General features: G+C 42.7%; 1 protein-coding gene across 7 annotated transcripts in view; it reads left to right on the forward strand.

Annotated features, from left to right (window-relative positions):
• Positions 1-15,921, forward strand: part of NR3C2 (nuclear receptor subfamily 3 group C member 2) — a 375,527-nt gene that overhangs the window by 299,934 nt on the left and 59,672 nt on the right. For all 7 annotated transcript variants that reach the window (XM_070047457.1, XM_070047456.1, XM_070047454.1 and 4 more), the window contains 2 exons: positions 5,887-6,231; positions 8,375-8,519. In XM_070047457.1, coding sequence (XP_069903558.1) covers positions 5,887-6,231; positions 8,375-8,519 — 490 coding nt within the window. The remainder of the gene's footprint in view (positions 1-5,886; positions 6,232-8,374; positions 8,520-15,921) is intronic.

Consider the following 15,921-nt stretch of genomic DNA (forward strand, 5'->3'; position numbering starts at 1 on the left):
TCCAGAACCCTGTCACTGTCCCTGTAAAGTCAGAGAAACCCTGTTCTGAGGGCTCCATGAGCCTCTCTGCTCAGTTCCAGTGAGGGGCCCTGCTCTTAGGTGGGTCAGTGGCACCTGCCTAAGGGTTCATGTGGACAGCCAAGTGGCCTGGGCCCCATGGGCCTCGGGTCACACCAACAGCAGACCAGGGCGTGGTGGAAACTACGTAGAGGGACAGGAGAGCATAAAGTCCTGTGGAAAAAGCAAACAATTTCTCCATGCTATTATCTTTCCCTCTACATACAGTTCAGCCACAGCCTAATGACTTTAGTATGCATTAATCCAACTCTGGGATGAATATCCCTCATCAGGATTCAGATCTTGTTAGTCAATACGACATTGCTCACAAACCACATTGCTTTCTATGTATAGTAAGTGGACAGTAGCTTTTTGCTATGTAATTGGTAAACATTCTGCAACAATAACAATTGAATTATATTTGTTAGCTACAGATAAAGTTATTGATGGATTACTTTACATACAGATTAAAACTTAATACATGGGGATCCACTAATTGAGGATGTCTTTACTGTGGTTAAAGGTTGGGTTTGCGTTTACCTTACCATTTTACTATGCTAATAAAATCAATAATGCATGTTAATTTGTTAATTTATTTGCATTAATCTGAGCACATTTACAGATGTGTTTTAACAACACCCTGTTTTCAACTGTGTTAACCTCTCTCACAGTATTTATAAACAATTGAAATGCCACTTTAATATAATCAGTTGAGAAGCTGATAATTTATTCATGAAGTCAGTTTGGCCTTGGACCCTGACCCCTATCCTATTAGTTGTGTTACTTTGAGATCCACTTAGATGTTCTTTTTCCTATTAGTACAAATTAGGGCAGTTTTGCTGCCCAACCAATTAAACCTGTAGACAGAAGACATTCCTTCCTTTGGTTTCAGGGCACAAAAATACTTATAGTTGTCCCCTAGCTCCCAGGGTATCCCTCCTGTGACAGCAGAAACGCAAAGAGAGGGCTTGCACAGAGAGCACCATCAGGGTTGTTGGACTGAAATCAATGCCCCGTGCATGAGACCAGTGAGAGAAATGTATGTTAGTGAGGATAGGGGTAGGGAATGGGAAATCGCTGATAGCATTCTGCAGGCTGTAATTACAATTGGCCTGTGGTCACAATTACATTTGACCTGTGAACAGAAAAATAAATTTTTCAATATAATCCCAGTATATCCCATCTAATAGAAAGGAACTTCAAAGAGTTTGTGGGAAATGGGAAAGTTTATTTAGGTGTAAAAATTTTTGAAATCCATATAACAGGGGTATTCAAAAGTTCATGGAAAATACATATCATGAGAAAAGCTATGCATGGTTTTCAGATTTTTTGGACCAAAATAACTTTTTAAATTCCATTTCCTATAAACTCTCTGAAATACTCTCATATTTATTTCCAAAACTAAAATTTCAAAACTTGGCATGAAGCATTTCTCTAATGACAGAATTCTCACTTTAGTTTTTTTCTAGTGAAATATTGTGGTTCAAAAAAATCTTGTTTTACTCCAGATGCCTGTCTTTGGTTCTACAGAGGGATGAAAGGACTGTCCTGATTACCATTTCTCAGACTGGACAGTCTTTAAGCGATGCAGGTACCAGGTGAATCCACTCATCATTTTACTGTGGGGTGCAAGCATAATATCATTCCCGGCCAGCCATCTTGTCTCACAGTGGTTTGTGCACAGGGCAGGCAGCTGGTCCTATCAGCCGCCAGGAGGAGAGCAAACCAAACAGGAAACAGAAGCTCTCACCAGGCCATGGGTCAGTGCCTTGGCGTGTCTTGGGATCAAGTTTCACAGTTTTTATAGGTGCTCCCTGCTTTCTGTTGCACATACGGGTCAGAACCAGAGACTGAGCTCCTCCAGAACATTTTGTGGAGAATCTCTCTGGAGTTTTGTCTCCCCTCTGTGCCAAGGAGAGGTGACTACCAAGACACTGCTAATGACAAAGGACCTGGGGCCTGAGGGCTGCCACTAGGCACATGCTAGTGGCTATTACTTCCAGATAAAGGGACACTGTTCTTTCAAATGAGTTGAGGACAAACTAGGGCTAGTGAAAGTCACATTCATGCACCCTACACACACACACACACACACACACACACCACGCACACACACACACAGAGCTACAGTTGCTGGCAACTGAGCAATGCAGCATGGCTCTGGTTACCTGGGAACATGAAATCTCGAAATTCAGTGCCCGTTAATACCATGTTAACTTAGTAAAGTGCTAAAGAGTAGTAAGACCCAAAATTTATGTTCACAGATGCTGCGGCTAGTGGAAACATGCTCCTTAAATGTCTTTAGCGAAAAATCTATCTGTATAATTAGTAAACTTCCTAATTATGCACCTGGATTTGAAACTTGCACTAATCTTAAAGCATGCAAATAATACAAATCAAATAAAGAGAAATTCTAGCCCTAGATTCAAATCCTCACCCTGGTATATGCTGGTTCTGCAACCTTAAAAAAGTGATTAAGCTTTCTGTACTTCAGTTTCCTCACTTGTAAAGTGGAATAGTGCCTGATCCTAGGGTCATGGTGAGCCCTGGAATAATCACAACCTATAAAAAGCACTTTGAACTCTGCTTGGAGCCTAAGTGTTCAGGAAGTTTAGTTTACTGCTTGTTACTTGAGATACGGCATTTTAAGGCAAGCGACTCCACAAATGGATCATTACACAGTAGAAATTTTGAAAGGGAATAATAATTAACAATTCAGAAATTTTATCTTAAAAGCTCAGAGGCTTGCCTGTATTTCCCACAGGGAAGTAAATTAATAGTTCATATATGTAGTAATTTGTTCAAATTTGGGGGCTGGCAGTATGGCATACTTCACAAAGCAACCATCTGTAACACCAGCATCCCATGTGGGCACTGGTTTGTGTCTCAGCTGCTCCACTTCCAATCCAGCTCTCTGCTAATGCACCTGGGAAAGCATTAGAAGATGGCCCAAGTGCTTGGGTCCCTGTGCCCACATGGGAGACCCAAATAAAGCTCCTGTCTCCTGGCTTTGGCCTGACACATCCCTGGCTGTTATGGACATTTGGGGAGTGAACCGGGGGATGAAAGCTCTCTCTCTCTGTCGTCTTCTCTGTTTAACTCTGACTTTCAAATAAATAAGTAAATCTTTTTTTTAAAACTTTGATAAATTTTAAAATGAAATTATGTATTCAACATTTACCGAGCATGTATAAGCACCATGGGAAGTGATATGGTGTTACAGGACTGATTATGTAAGACATTATTACCAACTTTGGAGAGCTTCAATTTGAGACCATACTATGTATTAGAACAGTATAAAATTTTCAAGTGTTTCAGAAATGTTGCTTTGCCTACTTATGTAGCTATATTCCCTGTGATTTCAGAAAGGATAATTGGGTAAATACAGTTGACTACAGAATCTGCACGCAGAAGATATTTATTACCTGAAACTGCAAATAAATATAGATTAGTACTCCAAGTATTTCACATAAATTCACAAAAGTCACACATTAAATTAAATGTAACTTAAATGCCAAAAGTGATGTTGATAACCTGCTCACCAGGTTATACCATAGACCATAGCCTTCCGTAGACCCACTAGAGAAAATAAGTATTCTTCCTTGTGATATTTCATAGCATTGACCTTAAATCAGTCATGAGAATAAACACAGCATTGTAGACCTAAAGCTTAAAACAAAGATGAATTTTGCAATTAACTTGCAAGCAAATACCACTTTTAATAAAATTGGAAAATGTCACCCTCGGCTGTTTCTACTCAATCTAATTATGGTTAATCATAACATAAGAGGTAGTCTTATAAATAATGAGAACATTGTAATGAACTAGAATTTTTTAAAAATATTTATACAACTATGAGAAAGAAAAAAATATTTATACAACTTTGAGAAAGAAATAATATTGAAATGTTATCTCAGGTACTAGTAATAATGCCAACGTGTTTTTCATTTGCAATTTCCACTTAGCCTTCTGTGGGGAAACCTTGTCCCAAATGTTCAGATGAATCAGTTGAGGTTTAGAGGACAGTACCTGTAGCACAGAAGCAGTCCAAGGTGTCTAACTGCCCAAATGGGTAATTAATTCTGCTGAGGATTCTTCTCAAACCCGTACAGAGTCATCCATTGACTCGCATTTGGGACTATCTACGTGCTTTTTCTGTTCTTCTGTTTCATCTAATTTTTGAGGTACTTTACTGATTATTTTTTCCCGTGTTCAGCTGCTCAGTCATCCATCAGAAGCACATTAGTTGCTTCTGCTGTGTGCTCAGCACCACAGGGCAGTACTTTGTCAACAGCTTCCCATTACCATAAATGAATTCCACTTATCTGCTTTTCATTAAAATAATTCTAAAAATCAGATTTTTCTGCTTCTGACCTTTTATTGAAGGAAGAGTCTATAAATACAAATTATTGATGGAGCTTTAAAAATTATTCTGTTAATTTTAAATACCTTAAGACAGGACTTATGTCTTGTTTATCTTTTAAGCCCAATTCCAATCTGTAATGACTGTGTAGCAGATATAACATATCTGTTGTTGGTAACAACTTATCTTTTAAGTTTTTCTCTGAAGAAGGTGATAAATATTAATGAATTGTAAGCATGAAGGGTTATTTTTTAAATCCAGTTAATTGGTATAGTGTAGCACTACTTTATGTTAAATTTGGATCCTGTAAATTAGTCACATATGTTAGGATTAAGCAAAGGTATCTGGTTCTTAAAGAATTGTAAAATAAATTGAAAAGTTACGATTGCCAAGTAAGTTATTCCTACAGTTCTAAACTCAATGCCGCGCTTCGGAGCTTACTTCACTTTTCATTCATCCATTTATCTTCCCAATTACCTATCTTCATCCACCTCTCCCATCTCCCCCATCTCCCATATCTCCCATTATGATAGCATATGAAGTAATGTATCTTTCCTTTGAACTCTACTCCACATGAACTTGCTGTGTGATCTGGAGAAGATTATTTAAAAAAAAAAATTTGTTTATTTGAAAGGCAGAGTAACACCAAAGGAAGAAGAGGAAGAGGAAGAGGGAGAGGGAGAGGGAGAGGGAGAGGGAGAGGTACAGAGAAAGAATGAGAGGGAGATCTCCTATCCACTGGTCTACTCACCTAATGGCCACAACAACCAGGGCTTGGCCAAGCCAAAGCTAGGAGTCCAGAACTCCATCTAAGTCTCCCACCTGGGTGCAGGGACCCAAGTACTTGGGCCACCTTTGCTGCCTTCCCAGGCGCATCAGCAGTCAAACCAGCACTCCAGTGTGGATGCTGGTGACACAAGGCACGGCTTAACCCACTGCACCGAAACACTGGCCCTTTGGATAGATTGTTAACTTCTCTGGTGTAAACTTCATTTTTCTAAAGTGAAAATCTTAGCTCCTGCTCATAAAGCTGTTAAATTTGTTAGTGAGTTGAAGCATTTAGAACAGTAGGTATTCGTAGTAAGCATTCGGTCCTAGCATTTTCATTTTGTGATGTGTATCCTAGCGCTGTGGACAGGGCGAGGCCTGATCCTAGTGATGCCATTAGCAGGGTTCCTATGCAGCTTGGGCAGTGTCTTCAGGAGACAAGCAGTGACGACTTACAGAATGAATGAAAGGAGGGAGGAATCCATGCTCCTAACAACAAAGTAATAACAATTGAGCTATGTTTTCTCCTAGAAAAATAGGTGGAGGGTCATGTTCCTGATGGTATCAGAAGTGGTCTTTAGAGGGGAAAGTATACTTAAACCCATATAAATGAGCGTTTGTAATACATCTCATGGACGATGCATGTGTTCCAAAGATAGTTGTAACTTGGGCTTATCATGTGTGAATGTTGTTCACAGCTCGGAAGTCCAAGAAGCTGGGCAAGTTAAAAGGCATTCACGAGGAGCAGCCGCAGCAGCCCCCGCCCCCGCCGCCGCCCCCGCAGAGCCCCGAGGAAGGGACCACGTACATCGCTCCAGCCAAGGAGCCCTCGGTCAACAGCGCGCTGGTTCCTCAGCTCTCCACCATCTCTCGAGCACTCACACCTTCCCCTGCCATGGTCCTTGAAAGCATTGAACCTGAAATTGTGTATGCTGGCTACGACAGCTCCAAACCAGACACCGCCGAAAATCTGCTCTCCACGCTAAACCGCTTGGCTGGCAAACAGATGATACAAGTGGTGAAGTGGGCAAAGGTACTTCCAGGTAAGACCACGCCTCCATTCCCACCCACTCTGCAGCCTGCCCTACGTAGGCCACACCACGTTGGACGGTCCAGTAGGACTTAGCTTTCTATTAAATCCCAGTCATGAATTTTTCAGTCCAGATGACATCCATCCCAAGGGTCGGGAAAATCTGCTTAGCATGCTTATCTTTTCTGAGAATATAACAGTTCAGGATTCTGTCGTTAATATACAGAAACATTTCTCTTTGTTTAGGATTTATTTATTTATTTGAAGGCAGAGTTAGAGAGACAGAGATGTAGAGAGAGCTTCCATCTGCTGTTTCACTGCACAGATGGCCATAATGGCCAGGGCTGGGTCAGGATGAAGCCAGGAGCTTCCCCGTGGGTGGCAGGGGCCCAAACACTTGGGCCATCTTCCATTGCTTTTCCCAGCCATTAGCGGGGAACTGGATCAGAAGTGGAGCAGCTGGGACTCGAACCAGTGTCCATATGGGATGCTGGCATCACGGGCAATGACTTTACCCACTACGCCACAGCACAAGCCCAGAGACATTTCTTAGGTGGCTAGCTGACATGGAAAATATCATCCTGAAAATATCAATCAAGTAGAATACCATATTTGTGACAGGACACGCTGAGCCCATTATTAGCAACTCATAACCAAGGCTAATATAAGCACAGGCCAAAGAAGCCAAGGCCTATAAAGTCAGTGCTAAGAGACTCTAAGACTCATCTATCTAAAAACTACACTGTGGGGACAGTGCTCTGGCACAGGGGGTTAAAGATCCAGCCTGCAGTGCTGGCATCCCCTGTGGGCGCCAGTTCCAGTCCCAGCTGCTCCACTTATGATCCAGCTCCCTGCAATGCACTGGGAAAGCAGCAGAGACCCGGAAGAAGCTCCTGTCCCCTGGCTGGCTTCAAATTGGCGCAGCTCCAGCCATTACAGCCATTTGGGGAGTGAACCAGAAAATGGAAGACTTTCTCTCTCTCTCTCTCTCTCTCTCTGCCTCTCTGAACACTGTCTTTCAAATAAATAATAAATCTAAGCCGGCGCCATGGCTCACTAGGCTAACCCTCCGCCTTGCAGCGCCTGCACACTGGGTTCTAGTCCCGGTCAGGGCGCCGGATTCTGTCCCGGTTGCCCCTCTTCCAGGCCAGCTCTCTGCTGTGGCCAGGGAGTGCAGTGGAGGATGGCCCAAGTGCTTGGGCCCTGCACCCCATGGGAGACCAGGATAAGCACCTGGCTCCTGCCATGGGATCAGCGCGGTGCGCTGGCCGCAGAGTGCCAGCCACGGCGGCCATTGGAGGGTGAACCAACGGCAAAAGGAAGACCTTTCTCTCTGTCTCTCTCTCTCACTGTCCACTCTGCCTGTCAAAAAAAAAAAAAAATCTAAAAATACTGTCAGTGTAGCCTCAGCTCCCTGGAAATCATTCTTGAAATTCTTCTCATAGTAATTTGTTGTGCTGTGTAATTTTGTTAACAAGGACCCTATCCCTCTACATTAACATCATCCAGCAACATTAGCCCATTGTCTCTGCTCACTTATCTACAGCAGTTTCTTAGATTACCTGTGGTCAACCAGAAGCTGTAAGAAAAAAGACTGGGGCAGGGGTGGCTCCGAGGACTGATTCTCTGAAGAGGAGTTTGCCTAGATGATCTGTGTGATGCCATGGGAACGCAGTGGCTGAGAGCAGGAACAGTGACCCCAAAAGGAAGACACAGCTGTCAACCTGTGTCCTTACCCCAGCCTACACGAAGCACAGGATGATATTTTTAAGGCCCACGCACTCATGAAAACTAAAATCTGTTTCCATTATTGCAGATAGGCAGGTGTTGACAATTACTAAATCACCCTTTATCTGGATGTCTTTAATTTTAAGTAGGACAAAGCAAATTTTACAGCTAGGTACATGTTATTTCATTTTGGGCTGTCATCCACACTGAAGCCCACAGAGGTCTCTAGAATGAGTTTGCCCTGGTGGTTGACCCTCACGAAGCATGGAGGGTGAATTAAAAGTGAATCCCTGAACAGGGCTGGGCAGTGGTGGGTGCACTGTGTCTCTCAGAGAAAGGCGGCTGTTGGGGATTGACTGAAGCCGCTTCCTCCTAGAACGTGCGTAAATGCTAAGTGTATGTCTGTGATTAATTGTTCTGTTCTTCAGGATTTAAAAACTTGCCTCTTGAGGACCAAATTACCCTAATCCAGTATTCTTGGATGTGTCTGTCATCATTTGCCTTGAGCTGGAGATCGTACAAACATACGAACAGCCAATTTCTCTATTTCGCACCAGACCTCGTCTTTAATGAGTAAGTACCTATTAATTAGCCTTCATAAAACACCCTGCACAGTTATTTGTGATGCATTTTTATCACCTCTAAACAGGCATATGCCTGTGAAATAATCTACTGATGGGGCATTTTTTAAGAGTTAAAAAATCTATAGCTTTCTTGAGAGCTTAAAAATGACTTTTTGTAAGTTTATGATGTACACTTCTGAGTGAGTGTGTGTGTGTGTGTGTGTGTGTGTATAAAGCAGTATATATAAATCCCATATAATAGGTTGTGGGAATTGTCCCAAAAGAAAAGATGATCCAGTTGGCTCTGAAAAGTTGACCAGTACAAAGCCACAATTAATAGAAAACAGTCTCTTTTGGTATCTCCTCCAGTTGGGAAGACTATCTAATTTCTAGGAAATGTGAATGTGTAAAGTGCCAGTTTTTGTGAGCATCCTATAAAGCTGCTTTTGTTAGCAGTATACAGCTGCTCAGTGTGTTTTCATGACAATCATAATTACCCTTCTTTGCAATCATAAAAGAAGCCAAAATGTTATTCTGTAGTGAAACGTTTTTAGTTTTTCAATGAATTTTAAAAGCTCAAAAGAATTGTCATAGATTTTTCCTGGGCAGGAATCCCTTCCTACTTTCTGTTTACATTTGGACACCGTGTGCATTCCACATTAACACATTTCATTTATGTTGATATCCAGCAGTGCTTCTTTGTGACTGTTGGGTCAAGAAATCCTTAAAAAGGGAACATTTGAATTATGATAGTAACCACATCCATATTCTAACAGATGGCTCTCTCTAGAGATATGAAAATAGGGTTTTCAGGAGAGGAAGAGAGGAGAACTAGATTGGTGATTAAAAGAAATTGTAAAAAGATAGTAGCGCCAAGATGCCTCGGTAGTAACTTACCTGAGAGTACCAGATCGCCATGGAGACACTTTTTTCCCAAATGTAAATGAGAAATAACAGTTGTGGGCTTTTTAGACAGACCCTCTTGGTGATCAGAAGGACTACTTCTGGTACCGCATACATTTGCACTAAAAGCTGAACAGCGGTCTTGCAGATTCTAATAGACTTATTTCCTTTGATCATCAGCTGATATTATTAACTACCAAGTCTGTTTTTAATTATGTTCTTTAAACCAAAAGAAAAAACATATTAAGAGAGAAATATAGATAAATAGAAGTCTCTATTAGTGTCATCAGTGTACATGTGTCTGGCTTTGTTTTAACAGAAAAATAAAGCAATCAATTTAATCTTAGTGTATTTATTAATTTTCTCATAAAATATATATGTGCAGAACTTGCCCTTTTAAACTGCACAGTTCCATAGCCCGGATCATGTTCATACTGCTGTGCACCTACCACCACTCATCGTCTCCAGTACTTTTGCATCATCTCAGACTGAAGCTCTGAACCCACTCAATCAAAACGTCCCATGTTCCCTCACCCAGGCCCCTGATGGCCTCTAGTCTATGGATTTAGCTACTTCAGACATTTCATACATGTACAACCTCTATCCTTTTGTGTCTGGCTTGTTTGAGCCTGATATTTTTTATCTTCATCCATCTTGTAGCTTGAGCAAGAATTTCGTGCTAAATTTTGAATAGTATTTCCTTGTATGAGTATAGAACCAGTCCTCGTTATGTGGGGATTCCGTATTTGTGAATTTGCCCACATCTTGCTTTCAATGCTTGGGAACATAATCCTAGGAGTAGAACTTCTGGTGCATATGGAAATTATGTGTTGAACTTTTTTGAGGAACTGCCAAGCTATTTTCCACCACAGTTGAACCATTTTATTCTACCAGCAGGGTTCAAATTTTCTCTGCATTCCTGCCAACACTTTTTCTTCATGGTCACCCTAGTGGGCTTGAGGTAGTATATCATCATGGCTTTGATTTGCATTTCTTTAATGATTAGTGGTGTTGGGACATCTTTTTATATGCTTATTGTAAATCTTCTTTGGAGAAATGTCTGTTCCAGGTCTTTGCCCATTTCTTTATTTGAATGGTTAAAACTTTTGTTCTTGGATTATAGGTGTTCTTATATTTTGGATATTAAACCTCTGTCAGATATATTATTTCTAAATATTTTTTCCATTTCTGTGGGTTATCTTTTCACTCTCTCAAAAATGATCCATTGATGTGCAAAAGTTCTTAATTTTAATGGACTCCAATATAATTTTTCTTTTTGTTGCCTTTGCTTTTGGTGTCATCTACTAATTTTTAATTGTGTTGTAAACATCTGACTATTAAGAATTCAAAGTACATATGCAGAATAGTCTTTTTTAACAAATGAAATTCGGGGGAAAGCATTTTATATTTGAAAATCTCATTGGTATGTCCTTGTGAAAGTCCCAGACTGGTACGTTTCCAGTACCTCACATTGTGCCTGAGGCTGAGTGAGTACACCATACATATTAGCCCAATAAATGAACTATTGAACAAATGAACCAAACCATATACTACTGATCAATGAGTCTGGAAGGGGCCTTTTAAGTTAAGAAGATGAAATTGATGATAAAGGAGTGTGATTCGGGGAGGCTTTGTTTTCATGAACAAAGACATTGTTATATTTAAAACAGGGAATAAAAACCTGAATAGTTGATCATCTGTGTTTGCATTCAACTTTGAAATGGATCTGAAAAGTCTCAGAGACTTTCTCAGCTGTGTATTAGCAATATTGATGAGGGAGGAAAGTCGGGAAGTAGGGAAAGATAAAAGAAGCATTCTTGCTAGTTTTTTTAAATCAAATATGGGAGTTAATAAATGAGTCAATACTTCAATATAGAACGGTACTTATCCTGAACTCAAACCTTTCAAATATATTTTAAGTTATTAATTATTTAATTTTTCTTTGAAACAGCTTACCACATGAGAGGGTACTTAAAAAAATCCATGGAAAATGGAATTTGAAGATAAGTTTATTGTGGTACAAAAAATTTTTAAATTTGTGGATTGTTTTTTCATTATATGCATTTCCCATTAACTTTTTTAAACCCTTCATATTGTTAGATTACTGCAAATATTTGCATTGCTTATCAATTCAGTGTGTGTATGTAATGTGTGTGTATGTGGTGTGTGTGTGTGTGTGTGTGTGTGTGTTTATATTCCTGAGCCACTGGAGGTAACGTCCATGCCTGGGCCTTCACCCCGGTGATGCCAGGGTGAGTGACAGGTGAGGGCCAGGAGATGCTAGAGGAGCTGGGGACTTGGGAGCTCATGCTCCTCTGTTTTCCCTCCACTATCCCCAGGCTACTTCCCTTTCTACTTCCCTCAGCTTGTAATGTCTTACTTTCCCTTGGCTGACAGCCTGTGAGATGCCCGTGGTCTCCTCCTTCTCCTTCTCTGCCTTCCCCAGCCCTCCCTAGCACCCCTCCTCTCTTCAGTCTCTCACACAGTCACACAAAAATGACCTCTTTCCTTCCTGTCACTGAAAAGCCAGCCGCTTTCTGAAATTTCCAGTTTCTGTAAACCTCTAGGTGAGTACTGTATGCAGGGATCATTTTTAAAAGGAAAAAGGGTGGGCCTGAGACCGACCTTGCTGATGGGCCCTGTGAAAGCCCAGGCCTGCTCCAGCCAGCTCCTGAGGGTATCTGTTGTTTGTGGGACAAGAGCAGCAGCTCCCCCTGTGGGTGGCAGTGCGGGCGCTGCCAGGTTCTGCCTAGCTCCTCTGCTGCGTGCTCTTCTGCACCTGGCGTTCCATGCTTACCTTGGAGCTGGTGCACTTTGAGACCCCTGAGTAAGGAAAAGCAGTGTCATAAGTGGAAAGTGGAGTGGTCTGTCCTTGTCTGCAAAGGACAGAAGCCCCGCAGGTGGAATCACCTCTGTTTGCACAAAGGGGAGGCACAGATACCATCTTGTCCCAGCAGCCAGCTTGCCTCGGTTCCTTTTCTCCAGTGGAGTAACAAATTACAGTTCAGAGAGACGAAAGTAAGGACAGTAGAGCAAAAGCATACTGAAATATGTTCCAAGGGAGGAACGGGCCAGGAGAGGGTGCACATGGCAACCTGTCGTTTTTGGTTTGGGGCTTTTATCCCTAAAGTATGAAGGGCATTGACTGGTGTGTTGTGGTCATGATGCTCGTGATTGGCATTTGTGACCGCCATCTGGGAGTTGCAAGCCTCTGTGTTCTCTGGGCTTCTGACTTGGCTGAGTTCCCATTTTATCAGGATGCTTTAGCCACAGTTAAACCGCAAAGTAGGCTGACTTGAGTGGGTTCCAACAAAGAGCAGGAACCCTGGCCCCTCCCCTGGGTGAGGGTTTCATGAGTCCTCCTCAGTCACTGCGGCCTGATTGCCTGACAGCCTCACTGAAGAGCAGATGGGCAGAGGAGCTCCTGGGGAAGTGGGTGGGCCTGAGCAAGTTTTGTAAGCCGCAGGTAGTCATTGAGTGGCGCATGGGGACAGAGGAAGGGCAGATACAATGTCCACAACAGTTTCCCCTTTCCCTCTTTTCTCCTATCTTCAATAAAAACAACAAAAACCCTACAGTATTTCCTCCCCTTTATCAGCCTGCCATGGGATTGGAGTAAAAGTCACTTCTAGGTCTTTGAGCAGAGGAATCAAGAGGAGGGAAATTCTTAAAGAGACAGGTAGCTTGGCTGTGATGCTGCCATCAGTTACTGCTCACATTAACAAAGGCTTCCAAATTGAGCCTGCAAAAGACAGGGACTGCCCTTACCTGAGTAAGGTGGACACACTGAAGAGAGTAGCACAAAGGGCTCACCAAAACCTTTGTGAAGAAATGCAATTAAAAAAATAAGTCTACTTTGGTACAAAAAAATTTGAAATTCCATACATAGCTTTTTCATAGTACGTATTTTCTGTGAACTCTTTGACTATGCCATGTATTCATTTAAGACTAATACCATGGGTAGATTTCTTTTTTTTTTTTTAGAATTATTTTATTTGAAAGAAGAGTTACAGAGAGAAGTAGAGCCAGGGAGGGAGGGAGGGAGGGAGGGAGGGAGGGAGGGAGGAAGAGAGAGAGAGAGAGAGAGAGAGAGAGAGAGAGAGAGAGAGAGAAAGAGAAAAAGAGAAAGAGAAAGAGAAAAAGAGAAAGAGAAAGAGAAAGAGAAAGAGATAGAGATCGAGATCTTCCATTCTGCTGGTTCACTCCCCAAATGACCACAACGGGCAGAGCTGAGCTGATCCGAAGCCAGGAGCCAGGAGCTTCTTCCAGGTCTCTCCACGTGGGTGCAGGGACTCAAGGACTTGGGCCATTTTCTATTGCTTTCCCAGGTTATAACAGAGAGCTGGATTGGAAGTGGAGCAGCAAGGACTCGAACTGGCACCCATATGCGATGGCAGCGTTGCAGGCTGGGGCTTTAACCTGCTGTGCCACAGCGCCGGCCCCATCATGGGTTTTCTAAGTCACTTCATAAGCTGTGTTTCTCGCCAACCCCTGCCTCTTTTCCAGCCCACTCTTTGGAGAAGGTGATAAGGGACATTGATTCTGTCTATTCATTCAGCAAATATTTAGTGAGCTACTTGAATATACCAAGCCCTGTTCTAGGCACTAGAAGACAATGACATTCCCCTCCTTCATGGAGTTTACACCATACTGGTTGGCAGATAGGTGCATGGGAGAGCAGAGAAGTAGGGCAGCATGGAGAAGATGTGCCACCTTACAGCATCGCCAGGTGACATACTCGGGTGACATACTGTCATCCTTGAGTGCAGCAGAAGTGATGCCTCCCAGAGCAGGTGCAGTGCTAATCAGGTCCTCCACAGGACTCTTCTGAAGCCCTGAGCTCATCTTTGACCCAGACTCTTTGCACCTGCCACTTGCCCTGTATTGGAAGATGGCCCCTTCCCACCTTCTTGTCTCAGCTCACAATATGCCTGTGCAAACACATGGTGGTCCCTGACCACCACAGCTAGAGTGGACGCCCTGCCCCCACACCCTCACCATTTTGTCACACATTTATTTTCTTCCTGGAGAGTCTCCTGCCTCCATCATGTTGGCTCTGGGAGGACAAGAACCGGGCCTATCTGGTTAACCTTGGCATTCCAGATGGTTAACATTGGCATTCCAGGACCCAGATACTGTCTGGCATTCTCTAAGGGCTTAATTAGCTAATTTGTCTAAAATGCTATTATTTGCTGCTGTCTCTCTGAGAACCTCTGCGCCAGCCAAATCAGCCTTTCTCTTCCTTGGTCCTAGCATTATCTCAAGTCCACCCCTAATGATGCTTCCTCGTGGTGACTTCTCCTACCCCTAAAGAGTGACTCCCCCCACCCCAGAACTCCTCATACCCCTTCTTTATACCACTCCCTTTCAGTATTGATCAGGTAGCAATGTTTGTGTTCAACATGCATTCATCACTCTAGATATACTATGAACTCCTAGAACACAGTAAAGTTTTTTTTTTTTCTTTTTAGATTTATTTGAAAGAGTTACACAGAGAGAGGAGAGGCAGAGAGAGAGAGATGTCCTCCATCCAATGGTTCACTCCCCAGATGGCTGCAACGGCCAGAACTGTGTCGATCTGAAGCCAGGAGCTTCTTTCAGGTCTCCCACATGGTGCAGGGTCCCAAGCGCTTGGGCCATCTTCTACTGCTTTCCCAGGCTATAGCAGAGAGCTGGATTGGAGGTGCAACATCCGGTTCTCGAACTGGCGCCCATATAGGCTGCTGGCACTTCAGGCCAGGGCGTTAACCTGTTGAGCCACAGCACGTCTTCAGGCCCTTCTGGGTGGGACCCAAGGAGCCCCTCCTCGAGTGGGCAGAGCTCAAGAGAGGAGGAGTCCTAGTTAGTACATTTTCCTCCTTTCTTGCCAAGTTCTCTCTTCCCTCTAAGCAAGCTGATTAAATTAGGGGGCCAGCTGCCCCGCGAAGCTCCAGGAGCAGCCGGAAGCGGAAGCCTCCCGAGGCTTCTCTGTGATTCCGTGGTCGCACGGGCGCCCAGAAGCCGAGTCGGATTTTCCGGAAGCCAAACACAGTAAAGTTTTAAAAATTATCCATAGTGTCTAACAAATTGCTCTATGTGTATCTATAATTGGCCTAATAAGAAACTTGTTTTGTTAATGGGACTGTTTCTGGTTCAAGGGTCAGAGAGAAGGTCCCTGATGTAACTTTACCATTCAATGCTTTTGGGGGCTGAGGGTAGAAACTTAATGAAAATGATTCATTTTGTAGTTTTTTTGAAATTTTACTTCAGGAATATTAACATTTCTTGCATGATGTTTCTTGTGGTGTACTTTAGAAATTTTCTAAGAAATTAATGAAGCTGGGTAATTGCCAGTATAGTATGAAATTAAAACAAAACAAATACGACACTGCAAATGGAGTGAATGGCTTAAACTATATGTAACTCTCCTGGGAACAGAGAGTAGTGATGATGCAAGAAATATATCCAAGCTTTACTCTGGCTAACCAAAGGAAGCTATTTTTCATTTAGAATCAGAATCCAAACCAGTT

This window comes from Oryctolagus cuniculus, chromosome 8, assembly GCF_964237555.1.
Source record: "Oryctolagus cuniculus chromosome 8, mOryCun1.1, whole genome shotgun sequence".
NCBI lineage: Eukaryota > Metazoa > Chordata > Mammalia > Lagomorpha > Leporidae > Oryctolagus > Oryctolagus cuniculus.